General features: G+C 37.5%; 1 protein-coding gene across 1 annotated transcript in view; it reads left to right on the forward strand.

The window, feature by feature from the left end:
* Positions 1–12,842, forward strand: part of CDH10 (cadherin 10) — a 102,784-nt gene extending 89,942 nt beyond the window's left edge. Inside the window, exons 10-12 of the mRNA XM_005236169.3 lie at positions 8,639–8,747; positions 10,678–10,929; positions 11,770–12,842. Of these exons, the coding sequence (XP_005236226.1) occupies positions 8,639–8,747; positions 10,678–10,929; positions 11,770–12,263 (855 nt within the window). The 3' untranslated portion in view covers positions 12,264–12,842. The remainder of the gene's footprint in view (positions 1–8,638; positions 8,748–10,677; positions 10,930–11,769) is intronic.
* The last annotated feature ends 357 nt before the right edge of the window (positions 12,843–13,199 follow it).

Raw genomic sequence — 13,199 nt, forward strand, 5'->3', positions numbered from 1 at the left:
GTTATTTTGGAATTCAGTCTGTCCTGAGAGATTGAATGTAATAAATCCATACAGAACATGGTTCCCTTAGTTTTATTCCTCTCACATTTATGCTACTTTTCTTTCCTTTCAGGTTTTCATAATTACATTTGATCCATGATCAAATATAAACCTTCTATTAGATCACTTAAACTATTACGATACGTCATCAATCACAAATTTTGTGGTATACGTTTCAATATTTCCTATCTCCTTTTGACAAACATTTTAATGAATATTGTTTTCCCATTTATTTTTCCTTAAAAATTCCATTTACTTAATTTATATTGAAGCACATATAAAATATATATAAACATATATATACACTTACATATATAGGCACACACACTGTATATAATATATATGGAAGTGTGTATATACATATATCCACAGATACACATATTTGCATATGTATAGCAAAAGAGAGAGGGAGAATACTTTTAAAGAAATGTGATTTTTGGAGTCTGAGTAATTCTCAGGTCTGTGATTGTTTTCCTGCATGTTATTATCGTTGATGTCAGATCATACCATGACCTTCCAAATGATGGCAATGTCCTGTTCCAAAAGCTACAAAAAAGCAGCACCTGTGGCAGAATGCCATTTTGATGGTTGTTCTTTCAGCCCCCCAAAAATGAGGACAAACTGGGTGTTGATGGCATAAAGGGGACACAGGCATTCATATGAGCTATACAAGGCTGACTCAGCATGAGTTGAGGGGAAGAAAGGAACAAAATGCTTGGACTGCTGCAGCCCTGTACACAAAGTTCAGCTGTCCTCCACCCCCAGGTGAGAAGAGCCAGGAGATGGACATCTGTGCAGATGCATTCCCACTGGTTTTATCAGCTCCCAGCTGCCACACACCTGGCAGCTCAGAAACCAGCCTCCGAAGATCCTCTAATGTAGGAGACAGGAATCAATGTACAAAGCAGAAGTCACTCCTAATTTGGAGAGATTTTACATGGGAGCCGAGTATATTTTTTTTACATATTCATTTTCCCTATAGTAATGGTCAGAAGAGCAGCCCTTCTCCCTTTGTAAGTGACCTGACAAAAGAAAAGGCAGAGTGAGTTGACCTCACCTCAGCCAGGTGCCCGCCCAGCCACGCCCTCTGTCCTCAAGAGGACAGAAAATAAGATGAAAAAGAGAATGGGTTGAGATAAAGACAGGGAGATCACTTCCCAGTTAACATCACTGGCAAAACAGTCTTGACTTGGGGAAAATTAATTTAATTTACTGCCAGTTAAAAATAGGGTAGGATGGTGAGAAACAAAGGCAAGAGAACTAAAACACCTTCCCTCCATCCCTTTTTCTTCTCAGGTTCACCTTCACCCCTTCATTCTTGGCCTGTCTACCTCCTCCTCTCTGCCCCCCTTCCTCCTCAGCTGTGCCCAGCTCCGGCTGGGCCCTTCCCAGGGGCCGCAGGGAACCACCCGCCCGCCGGGGGCTGCCCCGGGCCCGCGGGGGCGTCTGTGCGGGGGCGCCCGGAGCCCCCTGCCCCCTCCCGCTCCCCCCTCGGGGCTGGCCGGGCTGTTTCTCACCCCGTTGCCCTCAGCCCTGGCTGCCGGGCACCGTTTTGCCCTTTCTCAGCCCGGCTTTCCCCGAGGCGCCCGCCCGTGGCTGCGGGGCTCAGCTGTGCCCTGCGCTGGGGCCGGTGGAGCCGCCTGGAACTGGCTGGAACTGGCACAGGGCAGCCCCCACCCCTGCAGCTCCCCACTGCAGCTGTCAGCACTGGGCACCCTGCACCTGACACAAGTATATTGTGATGTTTAAATGAGAATCTGCTCATTTTTCTTTTATTTCACTTTGGCCGTTCATCATCTTCTACTCTGGTCATTGTGATACATATATATACACACCTGTGTCTGGGAGGCTATATACATAAAATTAAAACATATTGAATAACAAACATATGCCAAATCACAAAGGCCTTGCATTAACAGACCTGTACTGTTCCAGGTGCCCAGTGGCATTTTGGTCGTTTCAAAGATCGTGTCCTTTCCCTGAAGAGCTACCTGCCTGAACCAGGTGCAGGAAGCAGGCAAACAGCACAGTTCTCTGCAGCTTTCAAAGCCCCAAAAGCAACAAGAAAAGTTGTATTTCCATCTGGATCTCCAAGCGTGCTTGCTGCAGTCTTGCTGTTAGCCTTCATTTTACTAGGTCTATGACTTCTTCTCTTGTCCCAGTGTTATATAAATCAGTCTAGCTCATCTCTTTCAATGACATTTTAAAATATTATGACTTTTTTGTTTTATTTTCTTTTTCCTGTGCCTTAATTCAGCATAGGTTATCTAAACACACTAAGTTTCTTGAACCAATTCTTTTTATGTTGCTCCTTTTCTTACCATGTCATTTGACCCATACAAAAAACTTAGCAGGGATACTTTTCTCACCATAACCTGGCTTAAACATGGCTTTTGATATCTTTATGTTTCCAGCAATTGCATTACTTTAGTCACCAGGTGTCTTTCTAATCATTACTCCTTTTATTGAAAGAAATAACCAAAATATTGTCTATTGAAAAACTGAATACCTTGAAGTTTCATTTTCTAGCATTCAATTTTCCTTTCCTCTTTTTAGATTTTTTATAACTTGATCCTGCCGTGTTATTTTATCTTTATTTATTGCATCTCCCTCATTTCTTTTGTCATACTAAAATTTGTGGTCAACTTACTGACGTATTTTTTTTCTGTTCCTTTTCCATCTTTTCTGATTTATTCTTATTTTAGTTCCTTCGGTGTATTTCCGTAGATCTTACATGTTCCAGTGGTTTTAGTAGTGTCAGAATTTTCTTCTTGCCTTACTTATTTTAAAAACTCTCAAAAGTTTTACTTTGTTTTACTCTGGCAGGAGAAAGTTTTTGTAATGCAAATCAGTGTAGGGTTTCTAAATAGTTGTGGGTTTTTTTCTTAATAGTACATTATATTTTCTGTTCTTTGTACAGAATTTGAAAGCAAATATATAGTGGGTTTAGAAAAAATAACCATTTATTTGAACAGTGGATAGAACTGATGCTCAAAGAGGACCTACCAAGCACAAAGGTGAATTGCGTTGGAATAAACAGCCTACACAGCAAACTTATTTCCATTGTTTTATCAGCTTTTAGTGGCTAACAACCCTCTTTGACTGTTTTTGGGCCCTTAATTTCCTGGCTGTTTTCAGACAGAGGAACATCCTTGGCTTCCCTGAAGTTACTGATTTGTGGCTAGCAAGGAGAAGCAACTTCCTGTGAGTGTAATGGGGGTATCCCATGGTTGATTGGTCTAAGGGGAAAACACCACTCTATGAAACCATGTGTAAAACAGGATATATCACATTAATATAGTTAGCAATAGCATCAGGAACTTGTTTGCAAACCATGTAACATAATGCTTTCAACTACTGGGTTTTTTTGGGGGGTTTGGTTTTTTAATGTAAACCAAAATCATTCCCCCTGCCCTGTTCCATGGGAGTCAAACAGAATTAATGTAGGACTTACACTAACTTCTGTATTTGAGCACATTGCCTGGAACAATGGAATACTAACTAGGCTTGCCTCTCATCAAAACTCCCAACATCAAATAGGGTTGTGCAAGTATCATTTGCATACTGGTATATGTTATGTCATGTAAGACCCCATTAATTATAATCACTTTTGTGTTAGTACGATTACCAGTATAGCTACTCTAGCTACAAAGGCTATGGGGAATAATTTTATGACAATTCCAAGGAAACAAAAGACTTCCCAGATTTTCGTTTTTGGAATAGTACTGATAACTTGTAAACTTCAGACAAATGTTTCAGACAAATAGCTGTTTCCTGGTAGCCTGTCACTTTTTAAAAGTCTAGTTTGTTAAATCAGTTTCTTATGTAAAGGCAGGGGGATAGCAGAAGTTAAACACATCTATTTCCTCCTTCAAAGGGTCCCTTATAACTAAATAGGATTTTCTAATAAGACTTAAGTACTTCTTTCACGGGTAGTTACTGCTGTTTAATTACATTTTTTAAAAAACATAGTACAAACTGGTATAGACAAGTTAAGAAATTTAGGACTAAAACTTTTAAAGATTTAGTATTGATCAGTTTTACTAAGAAATAACAAAAATGTACATTAAAATCAACAGTTATTCTGCTATACTCATTGTGTATATTTACTATGTAAAACTGGGTACTAGATGACCTAAGGTAGAGTTTACTCTCTGCCATTTCAATTCCTCGCAATTATAGGTGTATATTCCACTAAGATAGGAAAAAGGCTACTAACGTATATGTTGATATATATGATGACAAATAAAGAGGTGTACTCACTACGAAATCTTTTTTCTTTGGTTAGATTTGCATATATTTCAGAGACTTTAGGTAGTTACCCTGCCATCAATTACTTCCTAGAGGTTCAGAGTCAAGTAAGCAATGGCTAGAAACTACAGATAGTATTGCGAGTGGCTGCCTAGCAACTGCACAAAAGGGAAAGCTCGTGCACCACAGGTCCTGTGGTTAATTACAATCTTAATTATTCCTATCAGTTCTGTGCCCACAAACAACTGGACAATAACTGGATAAAAATTGTAGAGTCATTGGATTTGCGTATCAAATAGCAATACACTCTGCTTAAAGTCATTTGATTTCTGAAAATAATTAAAAACTTGAGCAAAGACTCACTTTCATGATATCCATAAGTTACCCCAAGGCAGCTGAGACTGAAATACTAGAGGAACAAGAGATGAAGCAGCATACACAATACACTGAAAGTCTGGAAGATAATATAGTGCGTCAGTCATAGGAAACACTTATTGTCACATCTTGCAATTGGTTGCACAGGGGAACAAAAGGAAGAGTCAAACACAAAGAACTGTCCGATACTGTTGTGTTTTAACGACAACTGGCCACTAAGCACCACACAGCTGTTCATTTGCTCCCCGCCCCCCCCCCCCCCCCCCCCGCCCCAGCAGGATAGGGGAGAGAATCAGAAGAGGAAAAGAAAGAAAACTCCTGGGTTGAGATAAAGACAGTTGAATAGGGAAAGCAAAAGCTGCGCACGCAAGCAAGCAAAACAAAAAATTCATTCACTGCTTCCCATCAGCAGGCAGGTGTCAGCCATGCCCAGGAAAGCAGTCATCACATATAACAGTTACTCGGAAAGACAAACACCATAATGCCAAACGTCCCCCACTTCCTTCTTATTCCTTCAGCTTATAAACTCAACATGGTATTCAGTGATATGGAATATCCCTTTGGCTAGTTTGGGTCACCTGTCCTGGCTGTATCCCCTTCCAATTTCTTGTGCCCCTCCAGCCTTCTTGCTATCAGGGCCTGACAAACTGAAAGTCCTTGATTTAGTATAAGCATCACCCAGCAACAACTAAAACCGTCAGTGTACTATCAACATTATTTTCACACCAAATCCAAAACACAGCACTACACCAGCTACTAAGAAGAAAATTAACTCTATCCCAGCTGAAACCAGGACAAATACTAATACTATGTGATGAAAAGGTCTGACTGCAACCCAGTTCTTGCTTAGACAAGTCTTGGAGAAGAGGCAGAACTGTTAAGAGTCTGAATGGATAGTCTGAAAAACATGTGAAAGCAAAATCCTCTATGACACACTTGGATTTTCAGTGTCTCCTCACCTTCATTTTGATCACAACCAGTGAAATAGAGGAGAGTGGAAGAAATAAGTAAAACAGAGCTTAGTTTTTTGTTTTGTTTTGGGGTTTTTGGGGGGAGGGGGAGTGGGGGGAGGAATGCAGCAGAGAGGGATTCCAGACCTCAAACCATTCTCAAACAGAAGTTGTGATAACATTTTGCTCAACAGTCAGGAAGTCAAATATGTCCTATTTATGACATCCAAGCCTGTGATGTTGCGACAATTGCCTGCAAGATAAATGGAATAGGCAAGCAAAGAAATAACCAAAACAACCTATATCATTGGCTATGGACTACGTCTGTACTTTTATTGCTTTCCAGCAATGCAGGAAAATCTGCTTTCTCTCTTGCTTGATTGTATGTAATGTCCATGTGTTGTATGAAGCTTGCTTCACGTACAGGCCTTGAAAGAGCACAAGAGGTCATGCAGTGCTTCAGCAGGTTAACAGGAAGATGCTGGTCCCTCCAAAGACCAAAGGCCAAATAAACTTCACCCACACTGAGTTCCCAGTCTGGTGAATAGCATATTCGTTGTGGTGACATACAGGAAGAACTTCAGAACACCAGTGTGAGAGGAATTTTTGAGGCTCACACAGGAGATGATGAGTACTTGCTCTGTTGGAATGTGTAGATGGCCTCATTTGAAAAGGAGATAGTAATACACTTCCAGTGTTAATTTCCAGTAATAACCTCATTTGAAAAAAAAAAAAAAAGTTTAGGTTCTAACTAAGAATAGCAAAGCAAATAATGCTTTTCTTTGTAATGTATTTTACAATTTAATTTAGAGGTACTGTAAATGTGATAATGTATCTAAACACAATTTCACTAAGATCATCCTTAAAACTTTGCCTTTTAAAGAAACGTATCAGCAAGTAACTTGAAACTGCATAATATTTAGTCAGCCAAATGTTTACTGTCTTTTTTGAATGATCCTTACATTTCAATATCTAAATGATACTTGCAACAAAAAAACACAGGCAATTTTTTAATCCCTAATGTAAGCCAATTAGCTGAATTTGCTTGCAAAATGTTCATAAGGTTAAACGTGATCAGTATTTGAACAGGGAAGTTCCTAGAGAACTTCAGTTGTTACAAGAAATGATGGATGGGAGAATTAACAGGAGATCTTTTCTTGCTGTCTGTTGTTCTGCTAAGAGACACTGGTTGGCAGTAGCTCAATAATCCTGGTAAACAGTAAAAGATTTTAGGCTATAAAAAAAATTCTACATACTCCTTTTGAACTACAGACACTCAAAAGTATCGGAGTTGATTTTCATCAGCTTAACAGCAACAACTGGACTGCATTCATGGTCTCCAGTTTTGAAGTAAAATGGACTGCTATTTTCTTGACTTAATTTTGCAAAAATCTCTAAAGATTTATCTGCTAGTTATTCACTAAATAATTAAAAGGTTCTTCAAAACCAAATAGTACATGCTTGTATTATCTGTTTTGTTCATCTAGCAAATTATTGGAGGTTTATGTGAGAAAACAAATTTAGAGAAAGACAAAACTCCGGTTGAGAAAGCAAGCAAGCTACTGTATTAAAAGAAATCTAATCCTTCCCTCCTGAAGAAATTTGTTGCTGTTTTCTGGATGGATAAGATAGAAGCTGGGAGTTAATCAGGCATTTGTGAAGGCAGACGTGAGCACATTGCAATTGTTGATGCTAAAGATGTTCAATCCTGACAAAAGCTGTGATATGAAGAGAAATAGCTGTATCTGAAAGAACTGGAAGAGGAAAAACAAACAAGGTTTAACAAGTATGCCACAGGGAACGAGTAGTGTCAAAAATTAGATGCAATTCCATGCTTGAAAAAACACTGCAATTTAAAACGATGGATTAGAAATTAAGAATAAAAATTACGTAGGCTGAAGATTAACCTATTTTTGGAAGTTAAACTTAAGAACGTAACTGAACAGAACATTTATGCATACATGCACAAAAATTCAGCCATAGGTACAGTTTTTATTGCTGTGGTATAAAAAAAACCCACTCTGACATAAAGCAATAAATATGTCAAAAATATATTTTGTTTGGTAAATGACATTTTGCCACCCTTAGGTATAGAAAGTTCAATGGAAAAAAGCCACGCATTCATTTACCTGACATAAACAAATATTGATAAAGGTTTGCCATTAATTCTCCCAAAAATACCCAGACTTTTTTGTAAGCATTGCAGAAAGCACTCAAGCTGAGTGTTAAACTAACCTGATGCAGTTTACTCTGAGAATTGTGACACCACATTCTCATCCCACTCTGAGGTGGTGCATCTGTAGAATATGCTACAATGTTTTACAAGAGTTGAAATATACCATCTAAAAAAAAAAAAAAAAGAAAAAATCACATAATCTAAAAAAATAATTTAAAATTATATAATCTAAAAATATATAATCTAACTGACATTTTTAATCTCAGGAATCTTATTGGTGTATTGTGCTATACTAATAAATAGAAAAAATACAGTTTTAGAAATAAATATTTTTATTTTGAAATTTAATTTGAAACTGTACCTTCCCTATGCTAAACATCTATTTCACAAAATACCATTTTAATCACAAAAATATAAAATATCCTCTGAATTCCTGTCTTAGGTGTTGACTTGAATTTAGAATGATGAATCAGTGATGAAGAATAAAAACAAACTAGGGTACAGATTAAAACATTTCTGGCAAGTTTTGTCCGCTATGTTATTACAAAGTTACATAAATACATATTGAAAAAGGCTATCAAGGAGGACTAAGGCAGAAGTTGGCCATTTTATACATGTACATGTACTACCACACAAAAGATATGGATGCTCTTGTTAGAAAAACTTCTATGATACACTTGTTTAACATTTTTTCAGTTAATATGTTCTACAGATTAAGTCAATATGTGTATAGTTTGAATATGATGTCGTCTTAACACTTCTAGTCTTCTTAAAGTAGTCAGACAGCTATATCAAAAACCTAGGTGTATTTGGTGTATTTGTTGTTTGCTTTCTTTTTTTCCTGCAGCTTATTCAAACCATAAGTGCAGTAGACAAAGACGACCCTCTTGGTGGACAGAAATTTTTCTTCAGTTTAGCTGCTGTTAACCCTAACTTCACTGTTCAGGATAATGAAGGTAAAATCCATGCCTGTTCCAGGGAAAGTGTTTTATCTTTGCTGTCTGGCATACATTCCTGAAATGTGTTTGCTTTTGATGTCTATCAATATGTAGAGAAATTTTTAAGGCTGATGCTAGCAAGAGCAATAATTTTACCTCCATGTTTGTGGTTTAGGACATCTGCATTTTATCTGTGTAAGAGAGGTACAAATTTACGTGTTAAAAATGTGATAAAACAAATTATAAAGCAAATCAGTAGAAGTGTTGGTTTGGGGTAAATAGCCAGATTAAATGCTTGACTGAAGGAGAAAAAAAGGTTTCAAACATGGCTTAAACTGACAAGTTCAGATTTTTTTAGCCTTTCATCACATAGTTCTGATTCCTCTGTTCTCTTTTGCTTCTTTCTGACCATTAATGAAAATAATGGTTCTGAGCGTGTAGCGGCTTTAACTTTTCATCCTTTGTCAGTCTTTTTATGAGAGAAAATTATCAGAAGATTCTATTGGGGAAGGGGGACTATGCACCCATTGTAGCCTTCATCATCAGCATTGACTAACTGAGAGAGCTCTAGATTACAGAAGAAATAAATGAGGAGGGACAATGGTAGCAGCCTTCAAATGCATTAAAGGCATACAAGCAATGGGCATAACCCTCTTTTCCGGATGAAGATTTCAGAAAGTAATAGGCTGAAAACTGCAGAAAAAAATTATAACAGTAGGTAAAGTTATGAACTGAAATCAAATAGTTTGCGTAATTCATAAAATCCCCAGCAGCAGCGGTATTTAAAGATCCATCAGACACAGTTTCTGATGTCGAGTGAAAACAAATAGCATACAAATACCCAAAACCAATAAAGAAATGTAATAAAGCAAAACTGCATTTCACATCATGGAGGCTATGAAGAAATATGTAATTTAATATTGTAAATAAAGATTATATTCTGGTGAGGAGGTCCTGAGTGTATAGAGGTAGATATCTTGCTATTTCTTTTGTATCTGTAATTACTTTCTTTCTTTTTCAACATGGGTTATTTTAATTTCGCCTGAAGTTGGCTGGCAAGATAGCTAACTACTTACCTTAAAAGATCCACAAGTATGATGAACTTTTTTCCTTCTAAAGGAAACTAAAACTGTATTTTTTTCCCTTTTGAACCAAAAAGTTAGCAGCTCTGGTGTTGGCTCACACTCGTAGTGTTGTGGCACTAACAACAGAAGAAATAGTCTCTCGCTGTTACTCATTTCTTCTCTTTCTTTCCTTCCTTCTGGCTGCTCAGTGAGCAGCTTTTGATGCTGAAGTATACTGCATACAACTAATATCTGTCTGCTACAAATACAGTTTAGTAAGTTCACTTCTCAAAATGTGCAGTAATACCTCCTGTCTTTCACATTTTCTGAATTCCTAAGACAATTTTTACCTCAAAAAAATCTACTCCGTGTGCTAAGGTACAGAACTCATTGTTCTACAGTATGTTGGAAGTGTTTTGATGTGGAAAATCTCATACTGAGTTTACAGATAGCATTCCCATGGGTGTTGTCACAGAAGATCCGTAGGGAGAATCTTTCAGAACATAATCTTTGTTGAACAGATAAGTGGAAGGTTATTTTTTCTCAGTTGGCCACTTCATTTCAGGGCTTCAGCCCTGAACTGGAACTGTGTCATGCACTGCATGCATTAATCTATAAAACATTTTAAGCTTTGAGAAATCCTCTTTTCAAATCACACTCAGAGGTGGTGCAGGAGCACAGAGGAGCAGACCAGATGTACAGAAAAAATTATAACTAGTTTTCTGATCAAATGGGAATGTCATTAGAAAGAGAGACATGTCACTGTGATATCAGGAACAGTTTCAAAATGCTACCAGTGATGTAAAATATGATGGTTTACATGGACTATAAATTATACACTTCATATCCATATACTCTACAACACTGTATTTTAATCAATTCAGATAACACTGCCAGAATTTTGACAAGAAGGAATGGCTTTAGTCGACATGAAATAAGTACCTACCTTCTACCAGTGGTGATATCGGATAATGACTACCCGATCCAGAGCAGCACGGGCACGCTGACCATCCGGGTGTGCGCCTGCGACAGCCGGGGGAACATGCAGTCCTGCAGCGCTGAGGCCTTGCTCCTCCCGGCTGGCCTCAGCACGGGGGCACTGGTTGCCATTCTCCTCTGCATCATTATCCTGCTAGGTAAGAAAAAAAAAATCATATTCCTCCCCATAAACAAATGCTTTGGGCCTGAATCTTTTTACAAAACTATGCAAGTTGGTAAAATTAATGATAATGGATTTTGCAAGAAGTAGTTCACTGCAATTTAAAACAATACAAAAAAGGCAAAACCTGTTTCTCTGGGAATTGGCCATTATAAATAAGAATTTCAAGTCCCAGACTGTTAAAACTATCAATGTGCAACCAGAAGCTCATTTTTGTTCTTTCATTAAGTTGTCCAAAAAAGATCAAAGAGGAATAGCATAATCAAAAATCACTTTAATGTCTTTCATTTTAATTTTTTGGTTGTTTTTTTATTTAAATAACCATCTGAAGTCAACATGCAGTATATTTGACACAGAATATGCTAGTAAATAGTACTTTTACTATATTGAAGCACTGTCTATCCAGAGGTTTCTGTGCTGTCATAAAAAAAATATGTAAATTTTGTAAAACTGCCCATTTTGTGGTTTTCAGAATATCACTTAATGACCTACAATTCACCTCAAAACGAGTTTTTAACAGCATACTTTGAGTTTAAAAAAGGAAAAATATCTTCAGAACAGACCTGGCTATTTTGAAACTCATAAAAGTTACAGAAGGAGCGCATAGTCAGGCTCATGGCGGCAGAGCACACAATGTGTATTCAAAACAGCACATTTTGATATAGACCTTACTGTGGTACCATAATACAGATACAGGTATTTATCCATTTATCAGACATACATGAATTGTTGAAATGTCGCTCTTGTACCTGGTGGATTTGCTACTAAGCAATTGCTAAACAGAGATCTTTAGCCATTCTTTGTTTCTCACTTTAAGTTATAGTGGTGCTGTTTGCTGCTCTGAAGAGGCAACGAAAGAAGGAGCCTTTGATCCTCTCTAAAGAGGACATCAGAGACAACATTGTGAGTTATAATGATGAAGGCGGTGGAGAGGAAGACACCCAAGCCTTTGATATTGGCACACTGAGGAATCCTGCAGCTATCGAAGATAAGAAGCTTCGACGAGACATTATGCCTGAAACTTTATTTGTACCACGGAGGACTCCTTCAGCACCAGATAACACAGATGTCCGAGATTTCATTAACCAAAGGCTAAAAGAGCATGATACTGATCCTTCTGCACCACCGTATGACTCGCTTGCAACCTATGCCTATGAAGGAAATGATTCAATAGCTGAATCCTTGAGCTCCTTAGAGTCGGGTACTACTGAAGGAGATCAAAACTATGATTACCTCCGAGAATGGGGCCCTCGGTTTAATAAGCTAGCTGAAATGTATGGTGGAGGAGAAAGTGACAAAGACACTTCTTAACCTACAGTAGGCTACATTTTTGTTTCCTTTGACTGGAAGTAATTTTACAGACACCTTCTGCACTCAACAGTATTTAACATTCAGGAAAATTTTCCTGCCACTCAACACAATTGTTTCTTTTTAAAATTTGTTTTAAATTTGTCCATTAATGTCAGTCATTCTTTCTAGTAGGATGTCACTTGGAATATATACAGCATTTTATTTAATCACCTTCCAAGAGCCAAAGCTATGGAAATTCAGTGTTGTCCATTTTAGTAAGTAAAATAAACAATATCTTACCTTCAAAAATTTGAACAGGGTGATAATCCCTTAAGCAACCTCATGTACAAGCCGCTTCTGTTAGGTACATGTCCTATCCTTGCAAGTACAGCTTTTAAGATGGCAAAGAAGAAAAAATCCAATATGTCCTGTTCTGTACATTAAAATTAAAACAAAATGTACACGTGGTGTTAATAAGTGTAATATGCAGCTGGTTTAAAAAAAAAAGTTTGTGCAACTTCATTTCATCAAATTCTATCTGCCAATGTTTTATATTTATATTTTTGTATTTATTTTTAAGAAATAAACCAGTTTTTACAACTACGTTGATGCTTGCCTCCCTGTTCTGGCCATGAATTCCAGGACTGAAGAGAACATGAAATTTCTATGTTGACAGCACCACCAACTGCTAGTACTGCTATGCTGCAGTGTTGTCCATACATTTAACACAATCTGAAGTACTTTTGTTCACATGGGGAGGATCAATTTATAGACCTATTTGCTTGCTCAAAAGTGCTACTTCCTACAGTTGTCATGTTTAAGAAGAGTTTTATTTTTGAGCTGAACTAATGAGGATGTATTCTGTAAAGATGAACTGCTATTTTGTCTCAACTTGAATTACCTTAACCTAAAAACTAGGTACAGTGTAAATAGTATAAATGACAATTTATTTTACCC

The sequence above is a fragment of the Falco peregrinus genome, chromosome 3 (assembly GCF_023634155.1).
Source record: "Falco peregrinus isolate bFalPer1 chromosome 3, bFalPer1.pri, whole genome shotgun sequence".
Lineage (NCBI taxonomy): Eukaryota > Metazoa > Chordata > Aves > Falconiformes > Falconidae > Falco > Falco peregrinus.